The following is a 20,004-nucleotide window of genomic DNA, read 5'->3' as shown; positions in this document are numbered from 1 at the left end:
AGCCAACCAGTCCTCTCCTGGGAATTGATCCTAAGGAACCATGCATGTGCATGAAGACAGCGACAAGAAAGTTCGCTGTAGTAAGGCTTCTAAGAGTGAAACAAAAGAGAGAATCTAAAATTTTAGCATAGAAAACTGTTACATAAATAATGCACATCCATAAACAGAATACCATGCAGCCATTCAAAATGATAATGCAGAAGAACACTAAAGGACGTGGAAATATATTCATAATAATACTAAGGGTAAAAACCTAGATATAAAAAACAGGGTAAAGTATGACCTTACTTTTGCTTTGTTTTGATGGCATGTATATAGAAAAAGTGTGTGTATACAAATATGAAACTGTGTATATGTACAAGTGTATGTGTGTATGTGTATATGTGTGTATAAATATAAAATATATGCAGGGACTTCCCTGGTGGCGCAGTGGTTAAGAATCCGCCTGCCAATGCAGGGACACAGGTTCGAGCCCTGGTCCAGGAAGATCCCACATGCCGCAGAGCGACTAAGCCTGTGCACCACAACTACTGAGCCTGCACTCTAGAGCCCGCGAGCCACAACTACTGAGCCCACGTGCCACAACTACTGAAGCCCGCGTGCCTAGAGCCCCTGCTCCGCAACAAGAGAACCCGCCGCAATGAGAAGCTCGTGCACCATCTCTCTGCAACTAGAGAGAGCCAGTGTGCAGCAACGAAGACCCAACGCAGCCAAAAAATAAATAAACGTTTTAAAAAAGAAAAAAAAATTTTAATTGCTTTTAAAAAATAATAATAAAATAAAATATATGCAGAATATAAAGCTATATACCAGAATATTAACGGGGTAATTTTAACTTTCGCGCAACTCTGTATTTTAGAAATTGTTTGCATTAATATATATTACTTTTGTAATAGGAAAAAGTATTTGTGTGTCCCACTTTCTATGGAAGAACAAAGGCCAAGAATGACCAGCACAAATGGAAGCAGAAAGAACAAGGTGGGGAACTAGCCTTACCAAGACTGGTTATAGCGTGGTAATATTTAAGTCAATGTGGTATTTGGCACAGGAAGAGACAAAAAGTCCAATGGAAGAGACCTGTGACTAGATGGAAACTTGCTCTAGGCAGAGATTACAAATCACTAGGAAAAGGATGGATTAATCCAGAGGATCTTATATTTTTTTGGTCTTGAGACCCCTTTACCCTTTTAAAAATTAATGAGGATAGGGAGGGGGATGACTGGGCGGAGCACAGAGGATTTTTAGGGCCGTGAAAATACTCTGTATGATACTGTGATGATGAATGTATGTCATACATTTCTCCAAACCCATAGAATGTACGCCAAGAGTGAACATTAACGTAAGCTGTGGATTTTAGGTGATAATGATGTGTCAATATAGGTTCATCAATTGTACACAAATTCACCACTTTGGTGGTGGATGTTAATGATGGGGGATACTATGCATGTGGGAGGGGGAGGGGTATATGAGAAATCTATGTCATGAACCTAAAACTGCTCTAAAAAAAATTAAATCTTTTTAAAAAAAATTAATAGGGGGCTTCCCTGGTGGCGCAGTGGTTGAGAATCTGCCTGCCAATGCAGGGGACACAGGTTCGAGCCCTGGTTTGGGAAGAGCCCACATGCTGTGGAGCAACTAGGCCCGTGAGCCACAACTACTGAGCCTGCGCGTCTGGAGCCCGTGCTCCGCAACAAGAGAGGCCGCGATAGTGAGAGGCCCGCGCACCGCGATGAAGAGTGGCCCCCACTTGCCGCAACTAGAGAAAGCCCTCACACAGAAACGAAGACCCAACACAGCCATAAATATAATTAATTAATTAATTTTAAAAAAAATTAATGGGGACCCTAATGAGCTGTTGTTTATGGGGATAGAGATTATATCTATTTATATTTACTGAATTGGAAATTAAAACTGAGCAAAATTTTTAAATATTTAACTAAATTAAATTGGTTAATAAATCTACTAAATGTTAAAATAAATAACCTATTTTATTAAAAAATAACTATATGCATATTTTTAAAACAAAGTAGTGCAAAGAATGGCATTGTTTTACATTTTTGTAAAACTCCTACTGTCTGGTGTAATGAAAGACAGCTGTATTCTCACATCAGGCTTCTGCAATCAATCTGTTGCAATATGCTGTTTTGGTTGAAGTATGTGAAGAAAAGCTAGACTCACAAAGATACATAGTTGGAAAAGGGAGGAGTGTCATAGCCTTTTCAGCTAATTGGGGATATTTTACTTTGTTACTATACCAAAACTCAACAAGTGGTGGTATATTAAAGTTAGTTACAATGTTGAATATGAAACTGTATCAATAAACTTTTCATACTCTGTTACATTGAAACCCATTGGTCTATCTTACAAATTTTAATTGATCTTTTATGACTGATTTTGTAACATCATGCATTGGTCTTTAGGAAAATATTGATATGCTGAGTTATTACATTACACTCTACAGTATTTTTAAAATATATGTTAATAATATCATCACTGATCTCATCAGGAAAACCTTTAAATATTGAAAAGTTGTCAGGCTCATGGTGGTGAATAAAAGTTTCCTAAATGTCTAAGTTTTGCTTAAAAGCTCAAATATTATCATTGGCAACACACTGGTAATTTTCCTCCAAGTGACCACTCACTGCATTTGTTTCTGAGAAAATACATGGCATATATCCTAATCTGAATAATTAATAATCAGCAATTATTCAAGTAAAAATTGTGTTCATGAAAAAAGTCAGCAGTTCTACCTCCACTCAAACAACTGTACATTACCTCAAGTACCATCATTCTCCAGCATGCAACAGAAGTGCTCTATGCAAGCGTCCCATTTCACCACCCAGAATATTAGAAAGACCTGCTGTAGGGCTAAGCTTTAACACAATTACTACTTTCACTGCTTCTTCAAGGACATTCTTAAGTGAAACTGTTTTAACATTGAGTGTGTGTGTGGTGGTGAGGAATACAGTGACAACCACTACCACAATATGGTGACACTGCACTGATTCCTGCTAAGGGGCCAGCAGTTTTACCCACTGTTTTTGTACCAATAGTGCACAGACAACACAGCACAAATGAGAAAGGCAAATAATGCCTTAGAATTATTATGAAAATAGTTTATCTCATAGATACCCTAAAAGGTTCTTGGGGATCCCCAGGGGATCACATTTTGAGAACCACTGAACTACTCAATAAATGGAGCTGGGACACCTGGTTATCCAAATGAAAAAAATTAAACCTACCTCACAACATAAACAAAAATAAATTCCAGATTGTTTTTTTTTAAGCTAAATATGAAAAGTAGACCTTCCAGAAGAAAATACAGTAGGATATCTTACTGATCGCAGCGTAAGATTTCTTAAGCAAGACACAAAACACCACAAACTATAAGTAGATTCATAATTCTGATGACTTTAAAATAATGATGATGATGATGATAATAATAATAAATTCTGAAATCAGAAAACACCATACCTCAGATGTAAGAACTCCTGCACTCAGTAAGATGAAGACAATCCAGCAGGAAAATGGGCAAAGATATGAACAGGCAATTCACGAAAGGCAAATGGTAAATAAACATGAAAAAAGCTCAATCTCACTATTAATCATGGTAATGCAAACTGAAACCAATAATTCACACCCATCATAAAGACAAACATGTAAGAGTCTGACAATAGCAAGTACGGATAAGGACACTGAGCAATAGCAACAATGCTGGTGGGAGTGAGAACTGGAACAATCATCTTGAAGAACAAACTGGCAATATCTAGTAACAGTGAATATTCCCCAAACCCAGCAGTTCAACTCCTAGGGAAACTCCTGCATGTGTACACAAAGAGCCATGCACAACAATGAACATTACAGCACTGTTTGTAAGAGTTGAAAACTGGAAACAAGCTAAATACCAAGGAAGAGGTAGATGGATAAGTAAACACTGTCCAACAAAACTTCCGGTGATCACAGAAGTATTCTTTATCTAAGCTGTCTAATGCGGTAGCCACTAGCCACAGGTGTCTATTAAACATATGAAATGTGGCTAAGTGACTGGGGAATTGAATTTTTCATTTAATTTTGATTAACTGAAATATAAATAGCCACATGTGGCTAATGGTTACTACATCAGACAGCACAGCCATACACCAGTGAAAATAAACGACTAGAGCTATACACGTGTCACATATATACCTCTCAAAAGCATTATGTTTGGGGCTTCCCTAATGGCACAGTGGTTAAGACTCTGCCTGCCAATGCAGGGGACACAGGTTCGAGCCCTGGTTCGGGAAGATCCCACATGCCGCAGAGCAACTAAGCCCGTGCGCCACAACTACCGAGCCTGCACTCTAGAGCCCGCGCACCACAACTACTGAAGTCCACGCATCACAACTACTGAAGCCCGCGCACCCTAGAGCCCGTGCTCCACAAGAGAAGCCACTGCAATGAGAAGCCCACACACTGCAACGAATAGTAGCCCCCACTCGCTGCAACTAGAGAAAGCCTGCGCACAGCAACGAAGAACCAATGCATTCAAAAATAAATAAATAAATAAATTTATTATTTTTTTAAAGCATTATGTTTGACCCAAAAAAAGCAGCTTCAGAAGATAGGGCTGGGGGACTTCCCTGGTGGTGCAGTGGTTAAGAATCCACCTGCCAATGCAGGGGACACGGGTTCGATCCCTGGTCCGGGAAGTTCCCACATGCCGCGGAGCAACTAAGCCTGTGCACCACAACTACTGAGCCTGTGCTCTAGAGCCCATGCGCTGCAACTACTAAAGCCTGCGTGCCTAGAGCCCGTGCTCCACAACAAGAGTAAGCCACCGCAATGAGAAGCCCGCACACTGTAACAAAGAGTAGACCCCCCTTGCCGCAACTAGAGGAAAAGCCTGTGCGCAGCAACGAAGACCCAACGCAGCCAAGATTAATTAATTATTTTTTTTAAAAAAATGAAGGTAGGGCTGGGACCAGAGTGAAGCAAGCTAGGTGTCTAGAATGAAAATTTTAGGAGGCACTCACCCTCAGAGTCATGCAGGTACAGGTTGGCACTTGTGTGACTTGGAGGGTGTCTCCTTAAATGTTGTGACCTTGCTTTCCTCATCCTAGTTCCAGCCCTGTCGGGATATATGTGGTATGATACTGTGTTGGGGGTCCCCAAGATCATCCCTGACTCACTAGGAGGATTCACAGGATTTAGCATATAGCCTACTCAGGGTATGATTTCTTTTTTGTTGTTGTTCTTTGTTTTGTTTTGGTTTGGTTTTTTGCTTTTGTTTTTTTTTTGGCCACACCATGCGGCATGTGGGATCTTAGTCCCCGACCAGGGATGGAACCTATGCCCCCTGAAGTGGAAGCTCAGAGACCTAACCACTGGACCACCACGGAATTCCCCAGAGTATGACTTCTTACAGTGAAAGGATACAAAGCAAAATCAGCCAAGGGAAAAGGTGCATGGGGCGAGGTCTGGAGGAAACCAGGCACAAGCTTCCAAGAGTCCTCTCCTAGTGGAGTTACAAAGGACGTGCTTAGTTCCTACAGCAGAGCTGTGACAACACGTGTGAAATGTTGTCCACCAGGAAAGCTCCTTAGAGATACAGTGCCCAGGGTATTGGGGGGGGGGCAGCTGGTCAAGTACCAAACTTCCAGACTCCAGAAGGAAAGCAGGTGTTCGACACAAATCACATTGTTTGTACAATTTAGGCACCATGAGCCCCTTGTATTATTTAGGGAATGGTGTGAACCCTCCTGAAATCCAAGTTCCTAGACACCAGCCAAGGGCCAACCTTGCAAACAGGCCTTTCTAAGGAGAGCAATCTCAGGCCTGCTATAGTTGACTCTTTTGTATAGAGTTGTAGAACATGACATACAATACTATACATAGTTTAAAGGCACATATTAAAGATATACAAACGTGCACTGAAAAATAAACACCAAAACCAGGATTGTAGTTACATCTGAAAACAAGGGGAGAGGAACGGGTTTGAGGCAGGGGTATATAAGACCTTTCAATTGCATCACTAATGTTTTACTTCTTAAACTGGGTAATGGGTAAAAACATATTTGTCATAGCATTCCTTATGCTTGTTTTTGAGTGTGAGTGCACCTGAAATACTACATAAGAAAAATGATGACTTATCTCCTAATTACTATATGCGCTACTAACAGTTCATGTTTATGGTGTTTATGGAGTACTCTTCACATTCCAGGTACTATGCTAAGTCCTTTATATGGATTTACTCTTTTAAAAAAAATTTATTGAACACTTCCTATGCTAAGCTCTGGCAATACACTGAGAGTTCAGTGTGAGACAGGTGAGATCTCTGTCCTCAACCAACTTTCAGTCTACTGAGGGATGATGAGAGATAAAAAGCACAATTAGGGAGTTCCCTGGTGGTCTAGTGGTTAGCATTCGGCGCTTCCACTGCTGTGGCCCAGGTTCAATCCCTGGTAGGGGAACTGAGATCCCGCAAGCCGTGTGGCCAAAAAAAAAAGCACAATTAAAATCAACATATCTACAGATTCTGGTAAGTGCTCCTAAGATAATAAATAAAGCAGGCTTTTGTAATTAATGAAGGTCTACTTTAACTAGGGTGGTCCAAGAAGGCTTCTTTGGGAGAGACATTTGAGGTGAACCATAAATGATGAGAATGAGACAGCCACGCAATTATATGAAGGAAGCACATTCCAGGCAGAGGGAACAACAAGTGCAAAACCCTGCAGCAGGAATAAGTTTGGTGTGTTGAAAGACGGGAAATGAAGTCAGCAGGGCTTGAGAGTGGTGACAAGAGGGAGACTGGTAGCTGAGGCTTGAGAGGTCAGCTGAAGCCAGTGTGCAGGGCCTCCTAAGCCACAGTAAAGATCTTAAGTTGCATTCTAAGTATGATAAGCCTTTGAAGGTTTTAAGCAGGGTAATGACATGATCTGGCTTACAACTGAAGATTATTCAGCCAGCTGTAGGGAGAAGGCATTATAGACAGGGCCATTTTCTTCATTAGCACCACAGACATAATGCTTACGGCTGATGAGCTTTTTCAGAGGCTATGAAAAGGTTGGGGCTGTGGATAAAGGAAAAAAAGTTCCACGATGCAAAAAGAAAACTACGAAGTTGTAATGAATAAATGTTTAATTAAATGTCTAGAAAACATATCATAACTTCATTCATCAAATTCTGTATTCATAAACAATCGAATTACATTTGGAAATAATTTGAAAATTAGATTTTCTCAAGTCACAAAAATTCCCAAGGATGCCCAGTGACTGCCAAGAAATCATAACCGGGCTTCCCTGGTGGCGCAGTGGTTGAGAGTCTGCCTGCTAATGCAGGGGACACGGGTTCGAGCCCTGGTCTGGGAAGATCCCACATGCCGCAGAGCGGCTGGGCCCGTGAGCCACAATTACTGAGCCTGCGCGTCTGGAGCCTGTTCTCCGCAGCAAGAGAGGCCGTGACAGTGAGAGGCCCGCGCACCGTGATGAAGAGTGGCCCCCGCTTGCCACAACTGGAGAAAGCCCTAGCACAGAAACGAAGACCCAACATAGCAATCAATCAATCAATCAATAAAAAAAAAAATAAATCTTTAAAAAAAAAAAAAAAAAAGAAATCATAACCAATTGTAATGTGAATTTTCTTGCAGCCAAATCGTTTCAATGGGGGAAAAAAATCCTTTCGATTAAAAAAAAAATTTTTTTTTTTTTTTTTTTTACTTAATGTGAGATAGAGATACAAATAATAATAATAATAATGCCTAGCATCATGAGGCCACAGAGGAGGCTGGATAAGAAATGCTAGTGGCTTGCTCAACCCACCCCCACCTCTGGGAGGGGTGAAGGGCTGGAGATTGAGCTAAATCACCAGTGGTCAGTGATTTAATCAATCATGCCTAATGGAGCCTCCGTAACAACCCAAAAGGACAGGGTTCAGAGAGCTTCTGGGTTGGTGAACACGTAGAGAATGGGGAGAGAGAGCGCGCTCAAAGAGCATGGAAGTTCAGAGACCGTGGAAGTTCCACACACCACCCCCCTTTCCCCATACCTTGCCCTCTACATCTCTTTCATCTGGTTCTTCCTGAGTTAGATCCTTCTATAATAAACCTGTAATCTAGTAAGTAAAAAAAAAATGCTAGTGGCTTGAAACAGTACTGTTCAGGCTAACACTCTGAGTCTGAACACTGTCCAGGGGACCCTTGGAAAGGTTTCTCCCAGAAGAGGACATCTGAGCAGAGACCTGAATAACAAGAAGGCACCAGTCATGGCAAGAGCTGGAAGAAGAGATGGGGCTGCCATGTCAGATTTTTACGAAACTAAAAGAGGGTCAGTTTGGCTGGACTGAAGTTGGGGGCTGGGTGGGTAGTAAACAAAGCATGTAGAGTCTTGAAGACAATATTCTCATACTGAGAACAACAGAAAACCACTCACATTTTAAGTAGCGGGGGGTGACTGATCCAATTTGTTTCAGATGTGCACTGTCCAATAGAGAAGCCACAGGGGATCACGAGCTCCTGAATGTGGCTAGTGCCGCTGTGAAACAGAACATTCCCGTCGCTTAACTTTCATCAATTAACATTTCAATTTAACACCGACAGAAGATTGAGCTCATGGGAAACTTTTAAGTATGCTGGGAACAGCTTGGGCATGTGAATCTACATTTCAACTGTAAATTTTATGAAACCTAAACTATTTCCGGTGAAAATGCAGCGTCCGGATCTCACAGATGTGGTATAAAGTGTAAAACACACAGGATTTCAAAGCCTTAGTACTAAGTAACAAAATGTAAGATACCTCAGTTGTATGTTTTTATACCGATCACATGTTGAAATGATATTGTGGCTCTATTAATTTTAGCATGTTAAAATTAATTTAACTTTTTAAAACTTTTTTTTTTAACGTGGTTACTATAGAAAAGTGTAAAATTAGGTATGTTGCCGCTGGTGGAAACACAGTGAGTGAGTGCGGAGGTTCCTCGAGTCTTCCAGACTGGGGGCCACGGTGGGTCCGGCCTACGCCTGGGAGTGTGAAGAGAAGTTTCTAGATGTATCATGTAATCATAAGTCAGGACAGTCAATTTTCACGACCCCGTTCAATGGGCAGGGAAACGTGGCCTCGGGTAAGTGAGTGGCAAAGGCCGGACTCGAACTCCCACTTACAGCGTTGTCCACATGAAACCTACCCAGAGGCTCTCGAGGGTGTAAGAACTGGATTCGAACCAGGCCCGACTCCCGGTCCCGCGATTCAGCGCGCCGCGTACCGGTCCCACCGTCTCCCCTCAAGGGTGAGTTAAACATTCACAACTTTCTCCCAGGCCGCTGGGCCTGAGGAGCCAGGAGCCCCCTCGAGCAACTTCCGGCAACGCTCACCAGCTGACAGACGCCAAAGGTACAAACGCTCCTCCTTCCTCTTCACACGCGACTCAACCGCGCCAGCAGCCGACTTCCGCTCCACTCCCACGAATCCCCGGCCGATTCTTCTCTCCTCCCGCCCCCTCAGCCAGCTCAGCCAATCACCTCTCAGAGAATCTGCTTTATTCCCTCCCCACTCCTGCCTGCCAATCACCGCAGGCCAAGCACCGCCCTTCTTTCCCTCTTAAGCGAGCGCCGCGCGCCACCGCTCGGCGGTTGGCTGCGCTGTCCCCAGCTGGATGCGTCTCCCGGAAGGGCGGGGCTAAGCGCTGACCTCGCTGGTGCGGGGACCCTCAGGATTGGCCAAGAGGAGCCCTGCGCCGTGACCCCGCCCACCCCTCCCTAGACTTCCGAGTCGGAGACTCTGGGGATTGGTTCTCCGCGGACACCCAAAGAAGCCAAGAGACGGTCCCGCCTCCCTCCCGCATCCCGGAGAGGGAGCTCCACGGATTGGTCCCGGGAGTCTCGGCGCGCGCAGACCGACGCTCCAGGATTGGCTGAGGGGGAGCTCGCGCAGTCGTGGAGCGTTGACTATGATTAGCCGGAGGGTGGGACCTGCTATTTGAAGGAGGCGCGCGGAGGAGACACGGACTTTAGATCGCGGTCGGAGGAAGCGGGAGCGGTTTCGCGCAACGCTGCTCCGCTGACCCGATAGGACCCAGACGCGGGCTCGGCCCCAGCTCTGGCCTCGGCTGCGACCCGACGAGGCGATGGCTAAGGTGTCGGTGTTGAACGTGGCGGTGCTGGAGAATCCGAGCCCTTTCCACAGCCCCTTCCGGTTCGAGATCAGCTTCGAGTGCAGTGAGGCCCTGGCAGACGGTGAGGCTGCGCCCGTGTGGAGACCCCCTCTCCCCTGGGCCAACCCCCACCTCCCCTTGGAGACAGCCCCGAGGCCAACCCGGTGAAACACACCCCCCCTCCCCCAACCGAGATGTCCCGTGAACCAAACCCCCTCCCAGCCCCAACCTGCCTTTGGAGACTACCCCACCCCCACCCCCACGGTAACACCCGTTTTCCCCCGTGGAGACTTCATCATTCCCCCCTTTCTCCTGTGGCGCTCCTCCTGGGCACCTGTGTTCTATGTAGAAACCTTCTCAGCCTCCGTTCTTTAACTTGCAGAGACACTCAGCCACCCCGTCTTCCCTGTAGCAGGAAACGCCCCACTTTCTGTTTCTGTACGGGTAGACTGCCGTTGCAGCCACCCAGTCTTCCCCACCAATCCCCTCTCCCCTGTGGTGAGACACTCCCACCCCACTCTTTTCCTATGTCGATCCTAACCTCCAGGCCCCTCGAATTTCCCCAGTGGAAACCTCAGCCCCCTCCCCCATTTTCCCTGTGAAGATCCTCTCCCCCTGTGGCAAGACCTCACTCGTCCCCATCTCCCCATTTGTCTCCCCATAATTTCCTCCCCTACCTGCTGATACTTAACCCCAACCCCAGCTACTTCTGCTTGTTTTCTACCCCAAACCACATACCCTAGAACCTGGCTTCCCTCCTTAGTCTGGCCCCAACCCTCTACTCCACCCTGGGAGGCATGGCCTGGCTTCTGGCTCCAGTCTTTGAGGATAACCTGATCTCCCCAGCTCCTGTTCCTCCCGCCTCTCTGACTGTGGGCTTCAATGAACATACTGAGGGGTGGCATGGCCAGGCAAGCATTAGCTGGTTCCTACTGTTTGCCTGCCAGATTCCTGCTGACCTACTGCAGCAATGCTCCCAACATTTTTGATGGTCTGACCTAGTCTGGGGGGGTGGGTGTTCCAGGCTGAGCTGTGAAGGTATCTGGCTTCAAACAATCATCTGGGAGGTCACAACATTTTGTGCATCTTTTCCAAGGTGCTTTCACAGATGTACTTACTCATCTGTGTAACAAAGGTGGACATGGCTCTCATCTCACAGATGAGAAGATGGGAGCCACAAAGAGTAAAAGACCTTTCAAGTAAAGGTCTATAAAAATCGAAAAATCTGAGGTCATTCAGCGAGTCTTGGCACCACTTTCAGGAGGAAGTACTCCATTAGATCTCTTCTCCACTTGGTGGTTAAAAGAAAAGAAGAGGCAGCGGCTGAGGAGGTGGAGATCTGTGAGGCCAGGGTGTGCTAACCAGCACCTCTCAGTGGTAGGGGGGTGGTTTGCCTGCATATCGGCCCGTGGACTAGCCTGGGGTTGATACAGTTTTGATGTGTGTGTGCTTGGGCTGGGCTATTGCACCAGTCTCTCCCCAGTTTCTCTCCTTTTTAAATTAAGGGGTCTCCTTGTGACTAACTATGGAATAAGCCCAGTTAAATCCTTTCTGGAACAAGGCAGGGTGTAAATAAATAAATAAGGTGTAGAATGACCCTGTGGAATAAGATTTTATTTTAAAGCCAGGAGGAGATGTAAGGAGCTAATAGGTTAAGGGATTCACAGTTCCCAGATGGCAGGAGATCGGGTTTCAATCAGCCTGTTTGTGCTCCTTGCATTTAAAAATGGTTGCATGGTCGTTATCTAGTACTTTAATTCCTACAAAGCTCCTGCTCTATTACTTCAGTAATCTGTTTATAGAATCAGAGCAGGAAAGGCTAAAATCAACCTGCTGGTTATTATTTTTTAATAGAAAGAAATGGAATGACTTCTCCAAGGTCACACAGCTGGTTTGTAGAATTATTAACCCTAGGTTTTGTCTCTGAGTTCTGTGTCCAGGGTTCTTTATCTTTGCTATAACCTGGGAAAGAAGGCATCCTATTTTAGAAGTGGAGCGTAAACAGGACTCAGAGGAGGGAAAGGGGGTGCTATTATTATTTATACCTGGACAATAAAGCTTTTGCTCAGAGAAATTCCAGTTGGAAAGCCAACTCTGGCCTAGAAATCTAGACTCTTTGGTTGTACCTGTTGAGCTGTCCTTCACTCTAACCTGCCAACTTCCTTTCTGCCTCTTCCCACAGAGCAGAGAGAATTTGTTTCCTGCCTCCCAGACAGATGGAATGGGCCTGGCTCTAGAAGTCTCTCAGATTCTGGAGGAATCTCAGTCTTGTTACCTGGTGACTTCAGACACTGGCAACTGAAGAGCTGAACACCCAATCCCCAGTCTGACCCATTTCTCAAGGGTTCTGAACCCCTTTTGCTCTCTTTTCTCCTCAGCATCTGGAAATAGATGCTTCCAAGGCATGGGTCTACATTCAATACATTGGGTGTGTTTTTCCCTTGTTTAGTTGAGAAATTCAACAGGTACTACTTGAATAAGTCTTGGAGCCAGATGTTCTGACCCACACCTAACACCCTGAGGTCAGGCCAAGGTTCATATGTATTACGAACAAAGGGAAAGTGATAAACAGAAAAAGACCTACTAGATAAGTTGTTGTTTTTATAAATTTATTTATTTATTTACTTTTGGCTGCCTTGGGTCTTCATTGCTGTGCCCAGGCTTTCTCTAGTTGCTGCAAACGGGCTACTCTTTGTTGTGGTGCATGGGCTTCTCACTGCGGTGGCTTCTCTTGTTGCAGAGCACGGGCTCTAGGCGTGCGGGCTTCAGAAGTTGTGGCTCGCGGGCTCTAGAGTGCGGGCTCAGTAGTTGTGGCGCAGAGGCTTAGTTGCTCCACAGCATGTGGGATCTTCCCGGACCAGGTCTCGAACCTGTGTCCCCTGCATTGGCAGACGGATTCTTAACCACTGCGCCACCAGGGAAGTCCTGTCGTTTTTAAGGCAGGAAACAGATTCTCCAGCTAGTTCAACTACGATATATATATTTTTTTAACATGTCTTTCATCATATCATTGGTTTGGGTTTTGTTTTCATACATAGTAGAGCAGCATCTTGTGCAGTGGTTAGATTATAAAGTTAAGGCATAAAGACAAAGTGTAATGTAAGGAATTCCCTGGCAGTCCAGTGGTTAGGACTCTGCACTTCCACTGCAGGGGGCCCGGGTTCAATCTCTGGTCAGGGAACTAATCCCACAAGCCACATGGCACGGCCAAAAAGAAAGAAAAAGTAATGTAGTCAATTTACCCTTGAAATTACTCAGAATGTTAGGCACACAATGTTACATGTGTGCGACTGTGTCCCATATTCAGTAGGAGTGAGTTTGTGCTGTGTTGGTGATTGATGCCCCATATCTCATTCAAAAATGAAGTCACTTCAGTATGCTTCTGCTTAAGACACTTGAGCAGGTTTCAGGCAATTCCGATTTGTAGATCCTCATTTCAGTCATCTTCTGTCTTCCATAGGTGATCTTATCAGCTCCTCTAACCCTTGAGTATTTCTCTGCAGTCCTTGGTGAATTCTCTGGTTTCTTTCTGGCCTGTGTGGAGGGAGCCATCGTGACCCATTTGCTTGTCCACCTGCATTTCTCTCTTCTGGTCAGCCAACGTGCTTTCTTGGTAAACAAAATCTTTGTTTAGGTTTTGCTAACAGTATTTTTTTTTTTTTTTGGCTGCACCGTGCAGCTTGTGGGATCTCAGTTCCCCAACCAGGGTTTGAACCCGGGCCACAGCAGTGAAAGCCCAGAATCCTAACCACTAGGACACCAGGGAACTCCCTTGCCAACAGTACTGAACGCTGAGAGCCCACGGCATACACCACGGCCTGCTCTATTAAAATCTCCTTTTTGTCTCCCCCTGCAGCACATTAGTTAATGCACACATGTGTGACTCCCCTGGTGATGGGGGAAAAGGCCAGAAGGAAAGATATCAAATGATAGAGCTATGTTAGAAAGGTGAGAACAGAGCTAGCTTGTTTTCTGTTCATCCAAAAACGTTATTTCTGGTTGTGTCACTACTTGTAACAAAAATAAATCAGTAAACTTAACTCCTCCCTGCAAATAACAAGAGACTGGAGTTTGACTGAACCCCAGTGAGCCCAATGGCCACCACCTCCTACAGATCTGTTAGGGTCCCTGAGTAGAAGGCCTGGGTGTCAGCTGCAAAAGGACAGGAGGCCAGTGTATCGAGAAGGGGATGGAGCCCAGGTGACAAACCTCCATAGTCATGGCCCGGCATTGCTGTGCTTCCAAAGTTGAGTGCTCTTGTGGGACACTAGACCAAGGAACAGGGCAGCTTCTAAGACAGTTTGCTTCCTGTGAAAACCACAGCTTGTGAAACTTTCCCTGGCTGCTGGAGCCATAGGTTGTGTAATTTCAAAGAACCTAAAATAAGTTTCAGGTCTCCTGCCAAATTTCCGTGTAGTAGCATGACCTTGCCCCTGATACACTTGGACCTCCTGCAAGAGGCCGCAGTCACTGGGAATTTCCTGTGATTGACGGGCAGGGTCTCATTGAGCACTTTCCCTTTTATCTTGCCGGAACATACCCAGGAATGTGAGTCCCCTACTGGATGGGATGCAAGAAAATTGGGGTTCAGAGGATGGCCTTATGACGCCATATTTGTTGACTGAGTCGCTGTTGCCCTTATGTCTGAGAGCAGGCATGACTTGGTGCCGGATCTGGAGGACCCGGGGACTGGCTGGCTCCCCCAGCGACCTTATCTTCCCCTCCTGCCGGCTGGCTGTCCTACTGGATTGCAATCTGCTGCCCTGCCCCAGTTGTCGAGGGATCTACTCAGTTCGGTGGCACCGGTCCCTGTGTGTGAAAGAGGATGCTGCTTCCTATCCCAGCACCCAGTGGGCAGGGCCCTCAAATGGCCCAACTCCCTGCTGTTCCCTCCTCAGCACGCCTCCATGCCTCTGTCACGTGGCTCTTAATTCAACCTCTGCCATACGGTTCACCCTCAGGCTCTGAGAGGCCCAAGTTTCCCTGGAGGTGCAGAGTCAAGGTCGCCTGGCAAAGCTAGGCCCACAGGAGAAATTTCCCCACCGGAAATAGAGCTTCGCGCCTGCCCCAGTGATCGGGACCGCAGTGCCTGGCACTTAGTGCCCAGTGGGTGTCAGGTGTCCTTGAGAATGAAAATCTATCAATAGGGCTTCCCTGGTGGCGCAGTGGTTGAGAATCTGCCTGCCAATGCAGGGGACACGGGTTCGAGCCCCGGTCTGGGAAGATCCCACATGCTGCGGAGCACCTAGACCCGTGAGCCACAACTACTGAGCCTGCGTGTCTGGAGCCTGTGCTCCACAACAAGAGAGGCCGCGATAGTGAGAGGCCCGCGCACCGCGATGAAGAGTGGCCCCTGCTTGCCGCAACTAGAGAAAGCCCTCACACAGAAACAAAGACCCAACACAGCCAAAAATTAATTAATTAATTAATTAATTGATTTTTTAAAAAAATCTATCAATATATTAAGGACCTATCCAAAACTAACATGAGAAGGCCCTTTCCCAGCCTTCTTGCTGTCAAGCTGTTTCAGTTCTTAACACCCTGTATCCTTGCAGATCTGGAGTGGAAGATCATTTACGTAGGCTCAGCCGAGAGTGAAGAGTTTGATCAAATCCTAGACTCAGTGCTGGTCGGCCCTGTCCCAGCAGGGAGACACATGTTCGTCTTTCAGGTAAGAAAGGCTAGGCTTTAGGCCTTGACACCTAGAAACATCCTCTTCTACCCAAAAGCACACAGAATGGTTCATTGGTCAAAGTTCAGGTTCAAATCCTGGCTCTGCTCTCAAGCACTGTCTGACCTCTCAAAGGTACTTCAGACACCTCCCTCTACTCCACCGCTATGTCATAACTGTTACCATGAGCCACTGATTTACAGTTGATTCTCATTACTCACGGGAGTTATGTTCTGTAAAGTTGCTGCAGACACTGAATTAGTGAATTAGTGAATACTACATCATTGCCCCTAGAGGAAATACAGCGTTATTTTCCTGGGAGTCACATTTTTAACAACCAGTCAATACATAATCTTGTTTTATGTTTTTCTGTTTAAAGACAACTTATTTTGTATTGTTGATTTATTCACATTGACCGCATGGCCCACGTCACTAGAACTCATGCCTGAACAAAGCTTATCTAACACACGTTTTCTCTATGAGGTACATCCCTTCTTGCTTTTAGAAACAGGGCAGCACTCAGCACTACGCTTTGGGGCCCTTGTAAACAGCAAAATTACCAACAAAAATGCAGAAACCATGGCCCTGAGACCGCAAAAAAGACACGTGTTTACAGTCTGAGACTGCCTTGTTCTACCTCAGCTGGGAACGTGCACACTGAGCTACTCAAATCCCACCCCTTCTCTGTGCATGTCCTTAAATGACTGTGAAAGTCCCTGAATATTGATTTGGGGGTTACAAATACATTGTAGCAAGTAGTCGAATTGGCAAATACGGAATGCATGAATAATGAGGACCCACTGTAGCTGCTAAATAGCCCTAATTCAGCATCACAGGGGTTGTTGTCAGAAACGCAGGCTTCATGTGATTCTTACACTAAAGTTTGAGACCCTCTGCTCAAATCCATTCATTTACCTGATCTTGGCTATTCCCGCCCCAATCTAAGCAACCTCATCCCATCACCTAAGCCCTCACCCACCCATATCCAATCCACCTAACCTACCCCACAGCCAGGACCAGCTTCCTAGGCATGCGACCCATGCAGTCACACTGGGCCCCACTCTTGGTATGATGTTCTGCTGTCACTGGCTGAAACTTACTAATTTTTGAACATGAGGCCTTGTGTTTTCATTTGTTTGTTGCTTTTTTTTTTTTTTTTTTTTTTGGCTGTGTGGGGTCTTTGTTGCTGCGTGCAGGCTTTCTCTAGTTGCGGCGGTGCTACTCTTCCTTGCAGCACGCGGGCTTCTCATTGCAGTGGCTTCTCTTGTTGCGGAGCGCAGGCTCAGTAGTTGTGGCGCACGGGCTTAGTTGCTCCGCGGCACGTGGGGTCTTCCCGGACCAGGGCTCAAACCCATGTCCCCGGCATTGGCAGGCGGATTCTTAACCACCAGGGGAGTCCCTCGTGTTTTCATCTGTGTTGGTCTCATTTTGCACCAATCGTATAGCCGATCCTGTCCCTAACAACACACCCCACATCTGTCCGCTCTCTCTTCTTCTCTACTGCCTGATCTAAGCTACTGTCCTCTCTCCAGGATGACCTCTGTAGCCTCCTGCCTAGTCTCCGTGCTCCCGCTTAGCCCTCTTCCTATCGCAGCTCCACTGGCCTCCAGGGTCATCTTTTCAGACAGCAGGAGTGATGCCACACTTACCTCCTGCTAAACATTCTCGATCTTTCCCAAGCCCTTAACTGACTGGTACCTACCTGCTCACCTGTTCAGCCTCATTTTATACCGCTCTCCCCCTTGCTTACTACACTCCTCCTCAACACCATATACTCCTCCTTGATGACACCTGTCACATTCGGCACTTTACAGGCATTTGTGTGATTGATTCTGTCTTCACCACTGGATTGAAAACCCCTGAGGGCAGAGACCCATACTTTTGGCTCAGTAAATATACGTTGCTTGAGAATCGTATTACCGGTCAAGGTGTGACTGGCAATCAGTGCTAAGGCCCAGCCTGTGTTTCCCCTAGGCCGATGCCCCCAACCCATCCCTCATCCCTGAGACTGACGCCGTGGGTGTGACTGTGGTCCTCATCACCTGCACCTACCACGGACAGGAGTTCATCCGAGTGGGCTACTACGTCAACAATGAGTACCCTAACCCTGAGCTGCGGGAGAACCCACCCCCAAAGCCAGACTTCTCTCAGGTGGGTCCTTTCTCCACACTTCCTGCTTCAGACAGGCTGGCTCCTTTGCACCTGGGGGTAGTGGAGTCGTTGGAATTGGGAGCCAAGGTCACTTCTTAAGGATTTCAAGTAGTGCTCAGCTCTTGCAGCGCCGGGCTAGAACAGGAAAGAGAGAGGTCTTTGTTTCTCAGAATTTTGCCTCACAGAATCAAGATTAGATAGGCCCCGGCCCTAAATCATGGTGCACAGGCATTCCTTAGAGTTCTACACATATTGTTGGTGGTGATGGAATAAACAAGGTCTGCTCTTCCTGGGCTTGGGGCGGGATCTGAGAGTGCCCTGCTCTGTGGGAGTAATGCGAGGGCATGCTAACGAGGGTTGACGTTCCTTTTCCTGCCCCAGCTCCAGCGGAACATCTTGGCCTCAAACCCCCGGGTGACCCGCTTCCACATCAACTGGGACAACAACACGGACAGGCTGGAGGCCATAGAGAACCACGGCCCAGCCCTGGGCTGCGGCTTCCCCCTCAGCTGCACTCCCATCAAGGGCTTAGGTCTCCCTGGCTGCATCCCTGGGCTCCTCCCTGAGAACTCCATGGACTGCATCTAACTGTGGGACTCTACGCCCTACCTGGGCCCAGCTGGCACTGCGGCCAGTCTCCTGGCACATCTGGAGGGGGCAGCCGGGCCTACAAGAGAGTCTCAGGGAGGCCACATGGAGGACTTTGGGGCCATCAACTATATCCAGGCCAGTCAAACTTGACACCAAGGAAGGAAGGGGCTTCAGGTCTCTCTCTCCCAGCCCCGGCCCAGAGGATCATCTCACCTCTACTGCCCAGGCCTGAAAGAAGCAGGTACTTCAGTTCTTAATTCTTTCTCTCTTGTGTCCTTTCTCGCTTCCACACACATTATAAACTCCACCTGCGGGCCATTGTGCCACCGCACTCCAATAGTACCGTTGACCCAAAGCTCTTCCCGCAGACCTCCCTGGCCTGCCTTGAGGCTTTCTTGGTCTATGCCTGGCAAGGCTTCAGCCCTGTTGGGCCAAAGGCTCTGTCATTCATTTTCCTTCCCAAACATCTGAGCAGATCCACCCAGCTTTCTGGAGTCACAGGCCAGGAGTCTTGGTAGCAGGTGGACCCGGACACAATTTCTGTCCTTCTCCTAGGATGATTTTTAGGTCTTTTCAGTCCAGTAGCCCTCTGGAAAACTCTGTTCCCAAAAGGGTGATGAGCAGGATGCTGAGAAAAGATGGTCGATGCTCCTCTCAGTCACAACCACCTTCCTGCTGCCTCCCAACTGGATCTGGCTTTCCCTGAAGGCTGCCCTTGTGAGAAGATGGTATGTTGGAGGGGCCTTTTGTGCTCTGTCTCAGTATCAGTATCAGGGCCCCTCTGCTTCTGGCTGCCTTGATCTGCCCTCTGCTAAGACCTCATGCTCTCAGAGGCCACAGTGCAGACAAGAGAAGCAGTAAAGACCCTGAAAACCTTCCCTCCTCCGCCACGCTCCCCACCCTTGCCCGCATCCCCTCGCTGCTACATGGATGCTGTTGTGTTTGCAGTTTGTCTGTTAAAGTGTTTTTATATTAAATATGTTTGGTTGGTCTAAAAATAAAAGGCACTTCATCTAGACTGTTTCGGCTTTTGTCTTGGGTAGACTGAGGCAGTTCGTCCATCTCTCCTCATGACTGGGCAGCCTCCGTCCCCAGCCAGCAGGATGACGGCTCCTTGTGCCCTTGCTCAGCTTCTTACTCTAGTCTTGCTTGTTATAGTTGTATTCCAGACTGAGGTCCAGGGAGGGGTTTTTCTTTGTCAAAACTTAAGCAGCCCAGCTGTTCTGTAGGTAGAGCATAACCAGTGATTGTTCAGACTTTGACCTTGACCCACAGAAATTAGTTAACATTGTACTCCAAGGATACACACGGCAACACTTTTAGTAAATTTTACTTAGCCTTACTTTGTAACTCCACAGCCCCAGGTGGAGTGGTTTGGCTGATGAGCCATTTCCCCACAATTCACAGAAAATCATAGACTCTTCCCTCCCTGAGACTATGGTGGACTTAGGAACATGGGTCCAGACAGC

At 46.7% G+C, this 20,004-nt stretch overlaps 1 protein-coding gene across 1 annotated transcript; it reads left to right on the top strand.

The window, feature by feature from the left end:
* Positions 1-9,927: 9,927 nt before the first annotated feature.
* Positions 9,928-19,553, top strand: ASF1B (anti-silencing function 1B histone chaperone). Its single transcript, XM_007182062.3, has 4 exons — positions 9,928-10,204; positions 15,678-15,793; positions 17,768-17,944; positions 18,326-19,553. The coding sequence occupies exons 1-4, from the start codon at positions 10,096-10,098 to the stop codon at positions 18,530-18,532; spliced, it is 609 nt and encodes a 202-aa protein (XP_007182124.1). The 5' UTR covers positions 9,928-10,095; the 3' UTR covers positions 18,533-19,553.
* The last annotated feature ends 451 nt before the right edge of the window (positions 19,554-20,004 follow it).

The sequence above is a fragment of the Balaenoptera acutorostrata genome, chromosome 2, assembly GCF_949987535.1.
Source record: "Balaenoptera acutorostrata chromosome 2, mBalAcu1.1, whole genome shotgun sequence".
Lineage (NCBI taxonomy): Eukaryota > Metazoa > Chordata > Mammalia > Artiodactyla > Balaenopteridae > Balaenoptera > Balaenoptera acutorostrata.
Note: the sequence above shows the minus strand (reverse complement) of the source record. Positions and strands in the feature narration are given on the sequence as shown.